General features: G+C 45.4%; 1 protein-coding gene across 2 annotated transcripts in view; it reads right to left on the reverse strand.

The window, feature by feature from the left end:
• Positions 1-233: 233 nt before the first annotated feature.
• Positions 234-20,181, reverse strand: part of FOXO6 (forkhead box O6) — a 143,309-nt gene continuing 123,361 nt past the window's right edge. For both annotated transcript variants that reach the window (XM_029571012.1, XM_029571013.1), the window contains exon 2: positions 234-11,611. In XM_029571012.1, the coding sequence (XP_029426872.1) occupies positions 10,199-11,611 (1,413 nt within the window). In that variant the 3' untranslated portion in view covers positions 234-10,198. The remainder of the gene's footprint in view (positions 11,612-20,181) is intronic.

Genomic DNA, 20,181 nt, shown 5'->3' on the forward strand with positions numbered 1-20,181 from the left:
ATTTTTTTTTTAAAGAATTTGAATAAATAACAGTTCATTTTGCTGAATCAATGTAATGCTCATCTCAGAATATTTGCGTATGACCGCCTTTTGAAGCCAATCATAGCCAGAGTTTTCACCCAGACCTGGCTGCACGGGTGCATTTGGGGACCCGGAATTGCACCGTATGTGGTTAGTTTCCTCCCATTCATTACTCCCACTCCTGCTGAAGAAAAACCGCAGAACCCTTCTGGGAAATATTTAAAACAATTTTATTCATGAAAATATGCTGTACAATGCAGTATAGACAATTCTTTACAATGCCACATACACAAACTAGAACAGCACAATCAAGAAGTCAAGAAGTTGACGTTTTGCCTATGATTAGATGTATGGTGGAAAGGGATGGGCCCCTCCCCTCCAGGCTGTACATTATAAATAGAGCCTCGGGACAGTTACTTTCCATCACTTTAACTTATAATCTTTGCTGCACATTGGGGAGTTATTAGAGGATTCGCCAAGCAGCTTTGCATGGGCGCCATCCAGCATGGCCCGTGTGTAAGAGAGTGCTCCTTTCCCTGGCACCATCGAGTAGTGCTCTCCTGCTCAGATCTCATTTGTGGCACACCTGTGCACTCGACTAAACTTTTCTGTTTTCCAAATGTTATCTGATAGTTAATGTCAGATTTGCCAGTGAGGCCATCAAGGACCCACGCTGACTCATGTCAGATATATCAGAGTTGTACTTTCCGACTTACTGGCTGATGCTCCCTTTGGTCTGTAAATATGCAGGAGACACACAAGAGTCCAAACATTGGGTTTACCCTGTCCTGAGACAGAACGGTTGTCATCTCTTGTATACTAGATACCTTTTTCTCCATGGCCTTTGGAAATGTTGTTGGGTGGATTGCTAGAACAGGGGTGGACAACTCTGGGTCCTCGGAACCCTTAACGGGTCAGGTTTTCAGGCCACTCAATGAATATGCATGACAGATTTTCATACAATTAAGGCAATGTGCATGCATATCTCTCATGCACATTTATTAGGACATCCCGACTGGTTAGGAGCTCCTCAAGACCACCCCTGTGCTAGGATTGCCAGATCCATGTCATAAGGAATAGGCAGTGTCAGCCCTGGTTTCACTCACGATTGTGCACACCGATTATTTTTGGTTTGCAGGATTGCGGGATGTTTTTTTAGATTTGGGTTTCTGTTTTTGTGTACACAATTTACAAACAGTATATATAAAAATCATTTTTTTTGTGCAATGTTCTAATTGTGCACACAAAAATGTAAAATGAAACAAAAATAAAATGAATGTTGTTGTCATATTATCATTTTGTTTGCCCTTTTTTGTTGCATCTTCCATGTCAGTTCAAAATGAATGCACATGCCTAGGTTTTATCCTGTTGCTTTCATGGACTTGTTTTTGACTGCCCCACTGATTTCCTTAAGAAAATCAGAGCTACAAATCCGTGCGTGCAGTGGGGGTAAAACCAGGACTGAATCAGCTGCCTGTTCCTCATGAAACAGAGTCAGGTGGCAATGCTATTGCAGGCAGGAGTTTGTATTGCGCTCGTTTGCCTGGATGCCCAGGGCTAGAGCTGGAAGAGAGAATGGTTCTGGTTTCTTACTTTCTCTCAACACATCACTGAAGAAAGCTGTTATAGGGCCCCAGACCTCTCCATTACCAGGGCGATGAGAACCACTTTTCATTGTGCTCCTAAAAAAAATGTTCTCAATGAATTATTTCCAAGGTGGACGTAGAACATAGCAAAAGCACAGGACATTAAGTTCTTGCTTTTGCCTCACCGATGTCTTTTAATGTGCGGTTTATGGAAAGAGAGGGACTGTACTGTGTCACGGATCCTTCCTTACATCTTGTGAGGGTGACAGGGACCTGGAGGGGAAGGGCTCCTTACTTAAGCCAAAACAAGCTTTCAGTCATATACAGGACTATACAGAACAGCCTAGTCCTACAGCGGTTCGTAAAAGGAAACCCAAAATCTGTGGAGTTCTCCTCAGGACATATTCTCCGTAACCCAGCAGAGTCAGGGTAGTTTTTCAAACTTTTCTACTTTCAAAGAACTTTTTTCTTCCAAATAAAAATAGCTCCCCCCCCCCCCCCAAAAAAAATAATAATTCAGCTATCCTTCTAGCAACTGATAGAAATCTGTGCTGCAGAAGCCTGAGATATAAGCACGGTGGGTCAGGGCTGCATGACTGCTGACTGGCCTCATTTGCCTGCATATCCCTGGTTCCACCTCACCCTGCTCTCTCTGCTGGAATCAGCCTGCAAAATTGGTGTGTATTTTCCCTATGATTCTTGACAAATTTTCATTACTTATCTATAAATGCAGTTTCATCTGATTCTAGTAATATTTCTGGCATTGGGAACACTTACTGTGTTGGGTAGCCTGAAGAACACCCTTCCTAAATGCATAAAACCCAGATTTTTTTTAAAATATACTCTTCCTCCCAAAATGTGCTATGACTCAATTCAGTCCAACATCAGAGTGAATGTGGTCAACACAAAAGATTGGCATTGCCTTTGAAATATGTATTGATCAGGAAAAAGTGAATATATTGGGGTTAACATGATGCTAAGGTAATCTCACCTGTCATCTGGTTATTGTGACCATGGGCTTCAGCTCATTTGCAAGTTCTCTTGGTAAAAGCAGGACTTTAGTGGTTTGCAATAAACAGAGCTGGACTAACCTGACCTGTGTGAGATGGGGGTTACGTGTATTGCCTGGATCACACTCACCCTCCCTGGTAGGAGCCCAGGCATTAGTTGTCTCTAGGTCCTATCTAACCTCTCTTTGTACATTTTGGAGAGCCTGTAAGCCATAAGGAACCATACTTTTATCTGCAAAAAAAAAAAAAATTCATACAATTTAAGGAAGCTGGGGCTCATCAAGGAAATGGAAGCATCCGGGCAATGCACCAACCTCTCTCCAAAGGTTTCTCTTAGGAGCCAGAAGCAGCGACTGGTGAGCACCATAATGCAATGCAGTCTCGGAGAGATGGTTGGTGGAGACATCACATATCAACCAGGGACTCCATTCCCAAGATGATAGGATGGTGGCAGAAAGGAATAACCTGTGGGAGAAGGTGAGGCCTTTCCCCATGCACATATTCTTGGTTCATTTCAGGCACAAATATAACTTTTTAGCAGGGTAATTGGTGGTGACAATATGTGCTATGAATGACCTGCAACATCTCATTCTTAGTGGGTGGCAATGGTAGTGAGTGGGTAACACTCAGCAATAGAACATGAGCTGCCCATAGCATCAGGGTAGGAGCTCAGAGTCCATAGATCTACCAGTTAGGTTATGACTATAGGGGACTATAGGGGACTCATTATCCAGATAAAAACTTTCTGAAGAACTTTGCCAGTGGCTCATTCCCTGTTTCTCAAGGTTTTACAGAGGCACTTCACTCTTTTAACCCCCCCACACTAATACTGTCCTCCGAAATAATCATGCAATATTCCTAGAGATTACTGAGGGGGCCTCATTCCCTCAGACCAACTTACTCAGAATAACCTTCACAGGGCAGAAAAACCGCAGACTCAAGTCTACACAAGGCAAGCCCATGGTCACACAAACCCACGATGGCATGCCAGAAGACTGTTACAGGGTGGAATTAAGTCAGCTAAGTTTTTAATCGAGTGCTTCTCTGTTAGGGATGGCATGCCACAGACCTCTGGCCTGTCTAATGCCTTCATCCAAAGAAAGGGGACCTGAACACTTCCGCCCTCCCAAATTTTGCTTCAGCCGTATCTTAGCGACACAAGCCGACGGAGAAGTCATCGCTAGTGATATTCCACGATTATACAGTGCCATACTGTCTCGACATCACACAATCGCCACCATTTCCTCTCGTGATAGTGATTATGCTACTACATCACCCTAGAGGCCTGAACTGAGTGGAAAGGTGGTTTCCTTCCAAAATCAAACTGCAACACCAAATGGTGCTCTAGCACAACTTTCATGCTTTTAAATTAACTTGGGTCCTTACTGGGCATGTTAAGATGGAGCTGGTCTTATGCAGGCTCCCCCCGTCCTCCCTCACTCACCCTTCAGAAATAAACCTTACCACCAAGTAACAAAAACAAAACGAGTAAACATCTACACAACTACAAAAGTGCCACAGACCTGATTTAGTGAGAAGGCATCAGACCTTGAAGTAACAAACGTGAGACTGATGCAATAATGACTCCAATCAACTTTACCAAACTGGAAAGTAACTAAAGAGAGATATTTTCTTTCCTCTTGGTCGTATATATAGGCCTTTGTTTTATCATTAGGTTTTGGAGCAGATATGCTGAACATGGAACATTTTAAAGAACAGGTATACTAAGTGTGAGACATTTGTTTAATGGATGGATATGTTGAATGTGACATTTTTAAGTCGCATATAGCTATACACTATGCAGGGCATAGTATATATGACCTTGTAGAGCAGGTGTTCTTAGTGCAGGACATATTTCTGAGTGTGTGGGTGCCACGTGTGCTGGAGATGGGGCAATTTTGTGAGTCTCTGGGACAGGCACATGGAATATGGGTAGCTTGATGAGACTCACAGTTGGTGGGCTGAATGCAATAGTTGACAGACTTCTCAAATCTGAATCCCACCCATCTGCAGACACAGACACTACTTGCGAAAGACTTCCTGCTTCTGTCAGCCACGGGAGGAAGAGAGGGATGGAAGTGGAAGGGAGAAGGACTAAGGCCATGCTAGAGCAGCTGCTACCTTCATAAGAAAAGTGCTAAGAGTACATTGGAACTTGTTTCACAGGGCAGGAATTTAGTCTGTGGTCACAGCTGGGAAAAGCCCAATGTGCTGTAATTTTCATTGACCAGGATGCTCTTTAAAAGATGGGGATCTTTGCATGCTTGGCTTGGGGCTGTGCCATGACATCCTGTGAAATGGATTTACAGGGCGAGGCAAGACATCCAGAAAAAAGGAGCTTCTCCTAGCTCGAGTCTTCAGCCTTGGGACTTGTCCCATCCCTGTAAGCAAGTGGCTTTTCCAATGAAGGGGAGCAGTTTTCAAGCTGTCCGCACTGGGACAGAAACCCACACATATATTTTCCCTGCGGGCTTTGCTCCAATTTTGCAAAGCGAAAGTAGGTGTGGACTTTGGAACTTGCTGCAGGTAGAAAGCCTGAGCAGTCGCTTGCATCGGCATTTTCTGCAGGTTTTTATGTGCAAAGACTTCAACGCGCCATCTACAAGTGTACGTTTCCTTCCCCCGCTCTAAGCACGATCTGGGAACATCTCCTCCAAAAGAAGCTAAAACTACGCAAACTGTGGAACAGTGCGTGGGCTTCCACCTGCACTGGGGGAGCACAGTATTCAGGCAGCCGATTAGCATGGGTAAAATGCTTTTTATCCATGTACAACGCATTCAGAATCATGCTGTTACATCACTTCAGTGGCAGGAAAAGTGATCAGTATGTAGGTGCCTAGACCAGTGGCTCCTGACCCTATCCTGGAGGCACACTGGCCTGGTTTTCGAGATATCCGTGTCGAGCGTGCAGGAGATAGATCTGCATATATCAGAGACTCGGTGTTTGCAAATCTATCTCACACACCTTCATGGGTGGCCATCCTGTAAAGCAGACTGATCAGGAGTATTTCCAGGACTGGGGTGGAAGATATTGGTGTGGATAGGCGGGTGCATGCAAGCGTACCCCTCTGACTTCCTTTTTTTTCAGCTGGGAGCTGCACCTCTTCACTGCTGACAGCATTGGCTATTCTTGTATGAATTCGCAAGGCATTACATCACTAGCCTGTTCCCATCCAGTGCAAGTCCACTCTGGCCTTTCCTGGAAGAGGGTGTTAGGCTGGAGGGCTTCATATATCACCCATTATTAACAGTCCTTAGCCTTCCCTGGGTAAAGGGTTACTTGTGTTATGAGTGTGTTGTTGTGTAGTTTATCTCTTCACTTAAATATGCTAAAAACAAAATCTGATGTATAAAATTAACTAAAATTATTAACCAATAAAAATCTATTAAAAGATTATATATATATGTATATATATTAAACTCTGTACATGATCAATGTAAACATAATTATTGAACCTGTTGTAGTGTGATTTATAGACTACAGCTAATGTGTGCCTGCATCAAATGGTTTTAAAGGCATGCTGCAGATTACTATGATGTCAGAGGTATCGCAGATTTTCACGTTTTGAAGGCCTGCTAATGCGTCCTACTAGATGGTCATGCAACATCTCATGTTATCCTTGATAAATATAAACAAGATGTAAAAATGTCCAACGAGTGCAGTCCAATTTTACTTCAAGGGCTCATATGTGGGGGTATTAAAGCAGGCCCACCTGAGAACAGGGGCTTCTGCTCACTCTGCGCCACGGCTGGCCCGGGCTCTTGAGCTCAGTGCGCGTAGGGATCAGACCCTGTTATTGCTTGCCCTGCTCCCCTTCACAGCTGGCCACGTTTGGGTGACACGGACGGACTGTGGTGCGAATGGGCAGTGACATGGTGTGAATCCTGCTCATGAATCTGGCATTTCACAGATTGGGTTGTTGGTATGAACTTCAATTTAAATGCATGTGTATAAGCTGCTACCTCATAACTTTACAGATAAAAATCCCATTACAGATGAAATAATCATTCATGGGAGAAGGGAGAGATTGTAATCTACCCTCCATCTTTCCTTCTAACTACATCAACTGGTAGAGCTGGAAAATAATTCACATCTACAAACGAAGCCCTTCATCACTACCCTGAAACCATGCAAGGTGAAGTCATCAATCATTCTCCAGGAGATGGAAAACATCATTGCTGCTATGCACCTGCCCATACTGTGCCCTGTCCGAGAGGAGATAAACTCAGGTATTCTGCTTTAGCTCAGGTGATGGCCATCCCTCTCCCATGCCGTGTCTCGTAGCCTTCCTGATTTTGATTGTAAAAATGGGTATAGGTATCGTATAAGCATCCTGCCTCCTTCCTCTAAAAACTAATGCAGATGGCGTATTTCTACTTCAAATCAAGGGACACTAACTAAAATCCAACCCTACATATTGGGATGGTCTGTCATATTGAACTAACTTTAATGGTGCTTGTGACTATCACTAAGTGATTGTGGGCATATCTCTATGGCTGATCCTTAGTTCATCACCATTATCTAAAAATGCCAAGATGAGGAGCAGAGTGTTAAACATCAACCACATGTTACTAGTGATAGCCTCATCTTATACATGGCTCAGTTCCATGCAGTGACTAAGTGCGCATTCACTTCTGGCACTAAATAGAGGCAGGAGATCTGGGCCCAAGCCTCGAGTACAGATCCTGGCTCTTGCTTGACTGTGGTCCATCAGTAAGGGAAAAGCCACGAGCCACATCAGATCAGTGATTTAATCATTGGAGTCCTAACCACCAGCTAAAACTGCATCCCCATAGCTACGGAATTCACAGAAGCTTTCAGGCAGGCCCCGGGAAAGCTGTGGCGGGTCCCGCAGGGATAACTCTTCAAAAGGAGCTGCAATAGGTTGATCGTCCGCCCTAGCTCAGCACCTGGGGAAAGCCGCAGTGCGAGCGGCAGAACTTCAGTTTTCTCTGCTGGATGAAGGATGCAATCACTGAGGGCTTTGTTTCCAAGAAGACGTTTTCCCATTCTCTTCCGCTGATATTACTCCTGTAGGGTGTCCTACATACACTGAAATAACAATAATAAGAGCTCTAGGTCTATGGCAAAACCCTTTGCAAAAGGTCTGGAATGTTCACTCCTACTTGGCTCCTTTTCCCTGCGTTACTGCATTCCCATTTCTAGCACAAAAGCAGACTCAATGAACTGTCCCTATGCCTTCTACTCCCCACTCACCTCTAGCCTTTTAACACAGAGGTGCGCTTTATAAGCTTTCTCTGAGCGTCTCGCCTTTGGAACCCACAGCACTAGAAAACATGCTTTTTGATTTCTGGATAGAGGGGCAGAGGAATCCTTCCCCAGAAGCCTGCATCTTTTCACCCCACATTTCTTGCAGTGAATAGCACCCATGGAAACCTTGGATACTAAATTCCAAGCACAAAACATCAGAAGAATTAACCAAAAAAAAAGAGAGAGAAAGAGGCAGGGGTGACAGTAAACTGCTGGCCATCAATTACATGTCTAATTAACTGTGCATTCAAATGCAATCGTGGAAGATCCACTTAATGGGACAAAATGATTTTTTTCTCTGGATCTCGGAGTTCCATTAAGGCCATGAGTTACTAACAAACTGCACCCTGATTGAGAGAGATCGTGCACCTGTAGGCAAGCTTTGGAGGACCCAGCACACCAGCCAAGGATTTCTCCCATTCCTGGTTTACTCAAAGAACTGCACAGGGGGTGGCAGCAGTGCGCAGACACAGTGTTTGGCCTCCACTGCAATCCTTGCTTCGGCCGATGCCCTTCCATTTAGAAGTTCACATCCATCCCATCTATGCTTTGGATGGGTTTGTTCTGAATGGCCCTTTCTCCAAGACGTCTAAAAGCAGGCTTCAGGGAACAGCTTCACCTTCAACATTTTTTTTTTTTAATTTTTATTTTGGATTAAAGGTATCATTAAGACTTTGGGTAGTGATCTTGTTTGAGTCTTCTGCTCTGCAAACAAATGGCAGCGAGAGAAGGGGTTATATGTTAGCGGCTGCAGCAACACCATTTAGCTGGTGTGGGGGGGGGGGGGAGGGGGAGGGCGTACACAGTATTTAAAGATCATGTGCAGTGCTCTGACTGCAGACGAACTGGTTGAATTGGTTGTTCTGGACCAGCCCCTTTGGTGCTTCTCACGGCATCAACAAGAGATTGCACCAACATCCTACCATTAGCCGCCGAAATGCCAGTTTTCAACTTAAAGAAGAAATGTCAGAGAACTATAAAGATCGACTGAGTAAGAAACACCCAGGGAACGAAAACAGATGAGAAATAAAATCTCCCCCACCCCCACCTAAAAAATAGCACTGTGTATGACTGCAGCTGATAACACGTGTCCTGGATCCTAGGCGGAAATGTAAGGTCGCAGCTTTCCCCACTACGTTTGCTGTTTAGTGCAAGACTTAAGGGTTTCCAAAGAAGGCTGCACTAGAAACCAAAGCAATGCCAGAGTTAACCTGGTGCCAGCATGTAATGGGGCAAAATATGCAGGGTGTTTAAATATGGCAGGAACGGTCGCAGTTTCAATAGTTTGAGGAGTTTGTGGGTTTTTAGTGGGGGGCTTAGTCACATGGATTCCATGTTCTCGTGGTCTGCTTAGCACTCGCTTGCCACGGCTGCTTCCTAAAAGTCAAGAGAAAAAGGCCATTCAGAACATTCGGGACGCATTGCCAGCAGGTGGTGATTAGCAGATATTGAAAAGGATGCTAGGCTTCAGTCGCCCAGATAAAGGAGAAATCAGAACTGACGACAATGGGAGGGATGGATTAACCAAAATCCCCTGGCCAGGTGGCTATTGAAAACCATAAAAACTGAGTTTTTTTTTGACTAACCATTTTTAATCAGGAAGTAATCACATGGATACTCTTCCAGTGACCAATGGTGCCTTTAAAAGCTAATTATGCCACCGTAGACTGCAATGTGCAACTTTGTGGGTGCTCAGCTTACAGCAATGTTTGATACTAATATATAACAGCCAGAGTTGTCCCTGATAAGTGACTGGGGGAGAGATAAATGGCTGTTCACTTTTACAGGGATTTCTGCCTCTCCAGAATATACAAGCAAAGGTTTAATCTGTCTGTTTTGTATTATTCCTGAAGTAAATTGTTCATGTTTAGTCTGAACCAAACAGTAGGGTTTGCCTTATTGATCTCAATGTGATTATAGCCTTTCATGAAAAGATGTCCACTTTTGTATTTCTATAGTGCCTGTTGAGGGGAAACGGTATCACAGTGGGGGCTGTGCAGCAGACTTCAAAGCTAGGTTCTGTCTGTAGCACACACAGCTAAGACACATCTGACTTACTGTACGACACATCTGGAATGAACAATGGACTTGCTATGCACGTAGAAATGTTTTCTCAGCCTATGATTGTGTGAGTGTGTGTGTGTGTGTATGTGTTCTCTGTGTGTGTGTGTGTGTGTGAGTATATGCATCTGTACGTGTTTAATGTTACTCTCAAGTTTAAAACAGATGGCTGTAGCCTGTCTTAACAAATAAAGGCAGAAAAAAAAAGCATTCTTGTGTTGTTTCCGTTTCACATTTCCTGGTGTGTGTCAGCCAGGTACCCAGCTCTGATTGGTAGGCTGTGAGGCAGTAGGCAACGTGGTCATATTTAGACCATTTTGTGGCGGAAGAGCAGAATCAAAGTTAAAGTCCATCTCATCGTTGTCCATAAAGTCATTGAGAATAATGGACTCCACATCACACTCCAAGCTGCCACTGAACATGTCCAGGTCAAGATCAGCTGGAAACTTGTCTTGACCCAAAACAGTAGGGTGGTATCCCACTTGGTAGGGACCCTGTAGTGACTCTAGCAAGCTCATGTGTGCCCCTTGGTTATTAAAATATGGATGATGATGCCCATGATGTGGAATGGCAGCCATACTACACGTGTCATTAGGCAAGCTCATAAGGCTGATAGGGCTAGGTAAGGCACTAGTGTTGACATTAGGGTGATGACCGGCTGGCGAAGGGTGATACAAAGAGTGGCTCTTCATTAAATTCACTGAATGAGCAGGGAAAGATGACAAACCCAGGTCTCCGTTGCCACACATGATTGCATTCTGTCTGTGACAGCGCGGTGGCACAACAGTATTGGCCGGAGGCATTGATGGGTCTGCTGGCACCATGCTCTCCTTGTGTGCATAGGAGATGGAGGAGAGCAGATCCTGGAGAGAAGAATTCCTGTAGGAGAGGACAGGCGAAAAGGTAGCCTGCTTGTTCTCTTGTATGGTCTGCATAGGCAAACGCCTCATCATACTCATAGCTGGCTGACTGTAGATAGTACCGCAGTAAGTATTGGAGCCAGCCCCTAATGCAGAGCACTTGGAACTGAACGTGAAACTGGAGCTTCTCTGCCTTAAGCTCCCTGTGGGAATCTGCTGGGATGGGCTCATATTGTAGTTGTCTTGCAAGTCGTCAAGGAGACCGTCTGTCAGCCCCTCGTTTAAGTTAATGGTGCCAGTTAGGTCCGTCAGCCTTGGAAGTTCCACTGAGCACCTTGCATTCAATGAGGGCGAGACTGTGCTGGACGGGCTAGGGTACATCAGGGGAGAGGATGGAGTTCCGTCGTCATCTTCCAGTTCATCTGGCTCATTATTGGCCATGATGGGAGACAGGTGCCCACCCATGGCGCCAGTGGAAGGGTTGGCTCTCGATCTAAAGTCTGCCCACACATCAAATTCGTCGCTGGCATGGGAAGTGGGGCTTTCGGACCACTTGGTCTGCTGGGAAGACGGGCTGTCCTCCCCTCGTTCCTGTGTCGCTTCCAGTTGCTTTTTCTTGCTGGCTTTCCCTTTGATCCTCAGAAACTTGCTGCTGTTATCCATGGACATTGCCCGCCTGCGTGGGGTCTTCCCGGTTTTCCCTCCTTCGGGGTTCAGCATCCACCAGGAGCTCTTCCCTGTTCCCTCGTTCTGGACCCGAATAAATCTGGTGTGCAGAGACAGATTGTGCCTGATGGAGTTCTGCAGGGATAGGAAAAGGAAAAAAAAAAAAAAGATTAATTGTAATTCTGAGCCATAATCACCTCACCCACTGATTGTGCCATTGTCTGTACCAGGAAAAAGCTGGCTGCCATCAGACACCAGACTAAAATATGCAAGGCATTACATTCCAGAGTTCATGAACATCCCCTCAAAAACCGCCTTTCCTAGATCAGATCTTTATTATTATTATTGCTATGTAACTTTTCAGATCTGTATTTTTCTACCTTGGCTTCCTCTTTTAGCCAAGCTGATAAAAGAGGAAATGCACTGCATTTTTTTTGACCAGAGATGCAACGCGGACCAGAGATGCTTTCTCAGGAGAATTCCTTCTGCGCTCTTTCCCACTCCATGATCAATCTTTACAATTGCTGGGGGTGGGTTTCGTTGGTTTATTAGACTACTTTTACCTTTGCTTTAGCCCGCTTTCCATCTCCCCACGCCATGTTACCTAATCGTAACCATTCCTTTTGGATGCCCGTGCTCAGCTGATAGTCTTTCCTTTCTTTTAATGTCTCTCAATCACGGGGCTTGATCCAATCCCACGTGGGACTTAGATAAATGTCTGGCACAAAAAAAAAGTATTCCCTGTAATGGATGAAATCATTTACTTGTATCCTCTCTGCTTGACAAGGGCTCGCAAGAGCCCCCCCCCCCACCCCAGAGTATCTCTGCTAAGCTGAATAAACCTCCTTCGTTTGGCTTTTTAAACCAACCGCCCCACCACTGTCCTGCACATAAACATCACCAGGGTTCACTACAATATGCATGAGCCTTGCTATCCCTTGCAGACATATGGTCTCGCTGTTGACGTCTACAGCATCTGACACGGAGCAGGGAAGTGTACAGATGACGCTCCTGGTGTAGCATCAGCAGAGACCAAGGGCAAGAAGCCAAAAACACCCGCCCGTCCTTCGATGACCACTAGGGCTCATTGAAATATCATCTGAAACACTTGTGTGCCCCTGCTCCACGGACAATAATTAGGGAAGGGAGGGTGGGAGCGGGTGGAAAACAGCATGAACAGAAACACAGAAAACCTATTTCCCCGTCAAAAAAAAAATCCCCTCCTATGCCTAGCAAGATAAAGAGCATAAAGAACTGCAGTGATGGCAAAGAAACACATCCAAAGCCAACAAGATAATCCTTTCCCATGCCTGTGCTCTAGCTTCTCCTTTCCTGACCACAGAGGTACAAACGTGGCAGGTCAGGTGGCAATGCATAACTTTTCTCTTACTCATAAGATTCAAGAGTCAACCCCTCTAATGCTTTAACGGCAAAGTTGCAGGGGCCTATCAGCCTGATGAGCATCCCCAAACTGCACCTCCCACCTCACTCTTCTCCTCCCCCCCCCCCCAACAATCCCACCTAGCACCCCCGAAAGACCGCCCGGGTCCACGGTAAAATCATTCTACTCCCAGCAGCTTCCAGCTTCTTGTAAGCAATCATGGGGGGAGCTGTGGCAGCTCATCTTTTGGGGGGACAGGAGGGAGGAGGAATGGTGCACCATGTCCGACATTAGTTTAACACATTGTGGGGTGGGGAAGTAGGAGATCAGGCGTGCAAGCCCACTAACTTTCTTTAAAAAAATTTTTTTTTGGCATTTTGAATATAGCCGGTTAAGATAAAGTTATTCAGGTGCACGCACCCACATAACTTTGAACCTAACAGTCTATATGCAAACTTAGGCGGTTATGTTTGACATTTATCTAGGAAATGTTTCCAGGATAACTTTATTCGCGTGTTTTCAGCGGGACGTTTATCCCGCTGAATATCCCTGATAACATTTCATTAACTTTAACCAGATAAGTTATCCATTCTCTGCTTTTCTGAATACTGGCCTCTAAAAACTTGATAACTCATCTTTCTTGATACACTTCAAAGGCAAGGAACAATGAAAAGTAAATACAATACATCAGAACTGACAACTTGAGTCAAAAAAAGGGAAACCAATACATGATTACAATCATAATTAAAAACTACAAGACAAAAATAACCACAAAATAACAAAGCTGAGAAAAACCTAAGCGCTGGAAGTCCTTCCACCAGTGAAACCTAATCCCCTGAATAACCAAATACCTGCATGAATAACGATGCCTTTGGGTTTTTCCGAAACTGCGGATAGAACCCTTCCAAACAAATGCCAGATGGTAAAGCAATTCCACAGGCCTGGAGCAGAGCATCCAAATGCTCGCTGCCCGGTACCCGTCAACCTCACAGAAGTCAAAGATGGAACCATCGACAAATCTGCTGGGAGGATCTGAGCGATCGCCCAACGATGATAAGTCCAGTAGCATAGCCCCTATGAAGACATTGGAAGATGACTGAGAACAGCCTTAACCTTCACTTGGAATTCCATGGGCAACCAGAGGAGATCTCTTAAAACAGGAGTTACATAACCAGCTACCTTGGCTCCAGTCAGAGAAGGAGTTAATTTCCATCTTTCTTTTTTTTTTTGTAATGTTTTGTAATGCTTGTGATTTCTGTGAAGACCCTGTTTATCTCAGCTTTTTGTTCAGCTAGAAGTTTTAGCTGAGTACAGAGTATAGGTGTGAATGTGTTTGCTGCTTTTCAGATTCTAGGGGGGAATGTGAGCTCATCTCCTGTCCGCTTGGTATTAGTGTGAAACTCAAAGGAGGGGGCATAGTGGGATCTAACAGATTTTTGTGCGCTTGCGTGAAGCAAAGGGAGAAGGAAGTTCCCACTGTGGCAAGAGAGGTGTGGTGGCAGGGGGCGGAGGGGGCAGAAAGCAAAGGCATTATCCAGTAGGCAGGTATGTGGTGCAAAGTCTGCATCACAAATCCGGTGACAGGGGTGGCCAACTCCCGTCCTCGAGTGCCACAAACAGGCCAGGTTTAGTTTTTCAGGACATCCACCACGAACATGCATGAGACAGATTTGCATACAATGGAGGCAGTGCATGCAAACGTATCCCATGCATATGCATTGTGAATATCCTGAAAACCCAGGCCTGTCTGTGGCTCTTCAGGGACCAGAGTCGGCCACCCCTGCCCTATGACACTGGACTTAAGGACCTAGAAATGCACACCCTACACTGAGAGACAAGGGACATGCGACAGAGACATCCAAAGACCTCAAAGGTACAAATGATGTACAAGAAGCAAATCTTTTCCAGGCAGAAAGGAAGGTTTAGAAGAAGTGGTCATGATATGAGGCTGCAAGGAGACAGACTCAGACCTTTATTCGCAGGAAAGATGGTGGATGCATGGGAGGTGAATGAGGGAAAACAATAACGAAATTCAAGAAAGTGCGAGATAAGTACAGAAAAAGTGAAGGGAAAGCCAGAGACCAGCAGGGGTTAAGGCTCTGTACATGGAAGTAGACTGGGCAGACTGGTTGGCCCCTATCTATTCCACATTTCTGTTTGCAGCATGGGAATACTTCTGAGGATTTCCACCCTGAAAAGCGCAGGCTAAATGTGACTGAGCTTTGCTGTCTGGTGTTAAACCCTTCAGAGCGCCATCTTCTTTCCTCAGACACGGAGGAAGATGATGCTTCAGAGTGTGGCGTACATTAAAGAGTCCGTGCCATACATCCAACGAGAGTTTAGGGGGACGCACTTCAGTGCACATTTTCTGTGCGCAAAACTTACTGCCGATGAAGCAAGGAGTTTTGTGCGCAGAAAAGGTGCGTCCCTAAACGGGAAATACTGCTTAGTGCCCTCGCATGGAAATCCCACGCAAATGAGGGCATTTAAGCAGTGCTCCCCGATGCAGAGACCGTATCTGGCCAGCCCACCTTCTATTGCGCTGGAAACGTTAACTCCTGGCTCAGAGCTAGAGTTAAGTTTTCAGCGCTACTAAAAAAAACTGGGAGGGGGTGAAAAAAAAAAAGTCTTGTAAAGGAAAAAAAAGTCAGGCATGCTCTGGGTAAGTGCCGGCAGCCATCGCTGCCACTTAAGCCAGATTTAACTGGTTATCTGGTAGTGGATAACAGCTGCCAGACAGCTGGATACGGCAGTACTTATCTGACTATCTGGCGCGTCGCTGCTACGTAGCTGGATAAGTACTGCGGATAAGAACCGCACCAAACAGCCGGATAAGTACTGACTATCAGCTGCTAGATAGCCGGATAAATCAGTATTTATATGGCTTAAGCGGCAGCAGCGCCTGCCACCACTTACCCGAATAATGCCCTGTCAAGGATGCCTGCCCGCCTTCCTGAGTTAAGTTTAGGCACATTTTTTTAACTCCCGATCCATTTGCATAGCATTAGCTTACTGCATCAGGAGTTAAGAAATACTTTAAGCCGAGTGTTAAAATCGTGCGCTGAAATCAAGCACACACAGGCCGATTCAGTAAGCTGCGCGGGAGAGCCGGCGCTCCGAGGCGAGCGCCCGCTCTCCCAATGCGTGCCCAGGCCACTCTCCTGGGTGCGAGATTCAGTATGCAAATGAGGGCCCGTGCTAATAAGGAGGCGGCGGCTATCAGCGGGTTTGGCAGCAGACGCTTAATTTTACCGGCATCGGTTGTCGAACCTGCTGACAGCCACGGGTTCGGAACACGGATGCAGGCAAAATTGAGTGTCCGTTTTCCTACCCGCAGGCCGCAGGTAGATTTTCTTTTCTTTTTTAATTTTTGGGGCCTCCGACTTAATATCGCTATGATATTAAGTCGGAGGGTGTACAGAAAAGCAGTTTTTTTCTGCTTTTCTGTACACTTTCCCGGTGCTGGCTGAAATTAATTTCTGAGAATAAAATGTGCGGCTTCGCCACACATTTTACTTTCTGTATGGCGCGGGAATAACTAATAGGCTCATCAACATGCATTTGCATGTGGAACACGCTATTAGTTACGGGGGGGGGGGGAGGGTTGGACGTGCGTTTTCCACGCACTATTACCCCTTACTGTATGAGGTAATAATAGCGCGTCAAAAACGCGCGTCCAAAAGGGGGCTAACGGTGCGCTCGGCCTGACAGTGTTTTAACGCTCAGCTACCTGCACTGGCCTGGCCGAGGCTGTTGGGGGAGATGTTCGCCATCATCTGTGTTCCTGGTGGAGCTTTCTGTTCCAGCCCCTTGGAACCTACCTTTGTAAATTGATTATGTGTACCAGATAGCTAGCATTTTAATCTGATAGCTTACTGGGTTAAAGCTTTGCTCTGTTTCCAACCCGACTTTTATATTTTCACAGGCCTGCTTTTGGCTTATCTGTCTTCTAGATTATTTATGTGAACTTCTCCTGCTAGACTTTATGTGATACTAAATATTCTATTAATCGGCCTTCTCTCTGGTTTATCTCATATAAGAGCCTACAACTTCTGAGGATAAACTATGACTGGCAATGCACCCTTAATGACTAAATCTAGATTGTACTCAGTCAGCAGCTGACTAACTGGCTCTGGGTAGGTAGCTTGGAGAGGGGGAGTCAACTCAAGCCATCTTGGCCTTGTGGAGGGAGAGTGCCTGTAGGCTGCCTGGGGATTTGGTATTATATAGGAGCTGGTGACTGTGCCGGAACTGGACCTAGATTTTGGCAAAAAAAAAAAAAAATACACATCAGAAAGTGATCACCGACCCAAATATCTGTTTTGAGTTATACTGCCCGAAGAAAGAACCTTTAATAAATATTGCATAAACAGTACAGCAAACCTGTTGCACTCAGGACTTTCTGAAGATAATTTCCAATCGCCCGCATAACTCGGCACATACATGCATAAGTAGGTGCACCTAAAGTTATGCCACAGTTTACAAAATACTACATATCACCGCCCCAAAAGTCCGCATGTAAGTTTCAATACTTGAACTTTTTTTTTTTAATGCAGGTCTCAACATAGTTTATCCACCTATTATACAAAAATGCAAGCCTATATTTTACCTGCTAAATAATTGTAATGTGTACGCGTAATAGCCCTCAGTTTGTGCGCGGGGGCGGGTATTTTACAAAGGTGGCTGATACATGCGCGGAGTTCACTTATGAAATGGTTTAACATGGGTGCGTACTTCCAAGCACCAGTTCACCGAGGCCTCCACCAGCTGGACCTAGATATTCACCGGCTCACCCACACCCTCCACCATTTGCCCCACACCCTCCCCCTGCCAAAAACTGAAGACAAAAGAGAAGCCAGATGTAATTTCTGCCACTTGGTTAGGAGTAATAAGACGCAGGCAAGTTTGATGACATATGAGAGGACTCCGTTTATGAACAGGTAAATGTGCGTGTCCTTCCAAACCCCACCCAGGAATGCCCTTGAAACGCCCTCTTTGTTAGGGATGTGCATTCGTTGCATCCAGTTCGGTGGGCACGCTTGTACTTCACCAACTTTATAGTACACATGAAACAACTGATATATGCATTTATTTTTAATAATGAGTTTTGCCCATATTATCCATTTTTGTCACGTGCACTATAAAGTTGGACAGGTATGCAAGTACCTCCGAAACAGATGAAACAAATGCACATCCCTATTCTTTGTACATGCGTACTTTTCCATGCAGCAACAATACACATGTATCCCGCCTTCTGAAAATTTGCTTATCATGCACAGAGGCTGCTTGCAGCCGAATATGCCGCACAAGCCTTTGAAAGTTACCCCATGTATGCATCTATCCAAACCAGAGGAATCTCAACTGGGTAGACTTTATCTGCCATCATTTACAATGTAAGCTGCATCTTTAACTAACCCTTCAGCTTATAATGGTATCAAGTCTATTCAGCTTCTCTGCTGGCTTTCTCAATGGAATTTACTTAAATCTGAAGGTGTGCAAAGAAGGGAACATTTCAACATGGCTGCCTGGGATTCATCTTTCTCTCTTCCTGGGTGATACTGGCACAGGTGAGTGCCGATCTCCTGAATAAGAGTATTTCCTGGCCATCGGGAGGGCACAGCCATGGATGGACTAAAAGGCGACAACAATTGCACCTCGTGTTATGGGCCCATCCTTGGGAATGGAAGGAGAAGGCCAGCCTGCCTGGAGCACGTGTAGTCGCCCCGGCTGACGCCGGGCAGAGCAGGAGAGAGAGAGAGAAGCTGAGGGGAGTCTGGTGCTTCCCTCCCGTGCTGGCATACCCATGAGAGAAGGCTGAGAGATGGGCTCACACATCGCATTATGTAACGGCTTGCTTCTCCGCACTTCATTTGTTTGCAGATTGCTCCCAGCCTGGCGCCACGCCAGCAGCCGAGTCCAAGACTACAGAAATCAATCTCGCAGTGACTGATTAAGCCGTGTTTAGAACTAATTGCTCCTTCGTGTGTGAGAAGAATAAATTACGTGCTCTAATTTTGTTGTCTTCAAAATGCGACTGCAGGTACAGTGCGCCATTAACCCCTGACAGCGCTCCACTTTTATTTTGGGGGGGGGAGCGCAGGGAGCACAAACAGCAGGATCGGCAATCCCGTTTCAACTCTGGAAGGCACTGTCCAAGAGCCTCACGCTGGCGAACACTTAGGGACTCTTTGGCCCACATGGCCTGAAATTTCAGAAGGATTAGGCTGCAGTTATCACGAGGGTGGCAAAGTAACTTAGAACAAATTGAGCCCGAGTTTGTCCCACTGAATTAAGGGACTTCTAATACTGATTTCTCCAACTAATACAGATTTACAGATCCAGAGTTGGAATGACACAGGTTGTAAACTTAGAGCCTGAGTCACCCATTTATAGGCTAGAAAGGAGGGAACAGCAGGTAAGCTATTTGGGTGCCTCAGACACCTCTCTTACATGCTAGCCTGGGTTTGAAAAATGGCTCATAAGCCAATGATGAGTTCATAATGAGGGATCTTACACAAGTCCCTCTTCAGGGTGCAGAATACATTATCTGCCTCATTAAAATATGCATGAGCCTTATTATTCCTTTTTGGATATGCACAGTTGCTGTTATGATGTCAGGCATGTTCCAGAGGTGACATTAGTGCAATCTAAGGGCAAGGGAACCAAAAACATTTGCCCATACTTCAGTCCCAGCCCTGCCTTATCTAAATACGCTCTCAAACACTTATGCAGCCTGGCTCCATAGGACAAGATGGGGAAAAAGTCTGCAGCAAGGAAACCACAGCATGGAAACAACGAAACACCTTGTCCCATCTCTGCAATCTATTTTCTTCATTATTGATGGGCAGCTGTCCTGAACATTAAGGTATAGTATTGGCCCCTCACTTCGAAAAGCAGACCTTGCCCTTACACAGAAAGCAATTTTCAAAAGCATTTCCACAGGTTAAACAGTGCTTTACCCATAGAAATGGCCTCTTAAAAATGTTCCCGCCCAATAGGGGGGTAAACTTATGCACATACTCCTCTACGGGTGTCAATCTACCCAGAATACGTGGAGAGGCTCCTGGGGGCAGAGTTGGGGAGAGGTTTGGACTTCCATGCATAATTCTGTGCTTTCAAAAGCATGCATGTAAATCTTCCTGAAAATTTCCAGCATGCATGACAGCAGGTATAATAGCGTGAGAGTAAATTTGGTAGGATATATTTCGAAACGGACTTAGGCGTGCAAGTCTGCTATGAAAATTGGCGTAACGTGCATGTGCATTTGCTGCTTAATTTAGGCAGGCATTTATAAAATTACCCCTTCACTGGTTCCATGGCCCAA

The sequence above is a fragment of the Rhinatrema bivittatum genome, chromosome 11, assembly GCF_901001135.1.
Source record: "Rhinatrema bivittatum chromosome 11, aRhiBiv1.1, whole genome shotgun sequence".
Taxonomy (NCBI): domain Eukaryota; kingdom Metazoa; phylum Chordata; class Amphibia; order Gymnophiona; family Rhinatrematidae; genus Rhinatrema; species Rhinatrema bivittatum.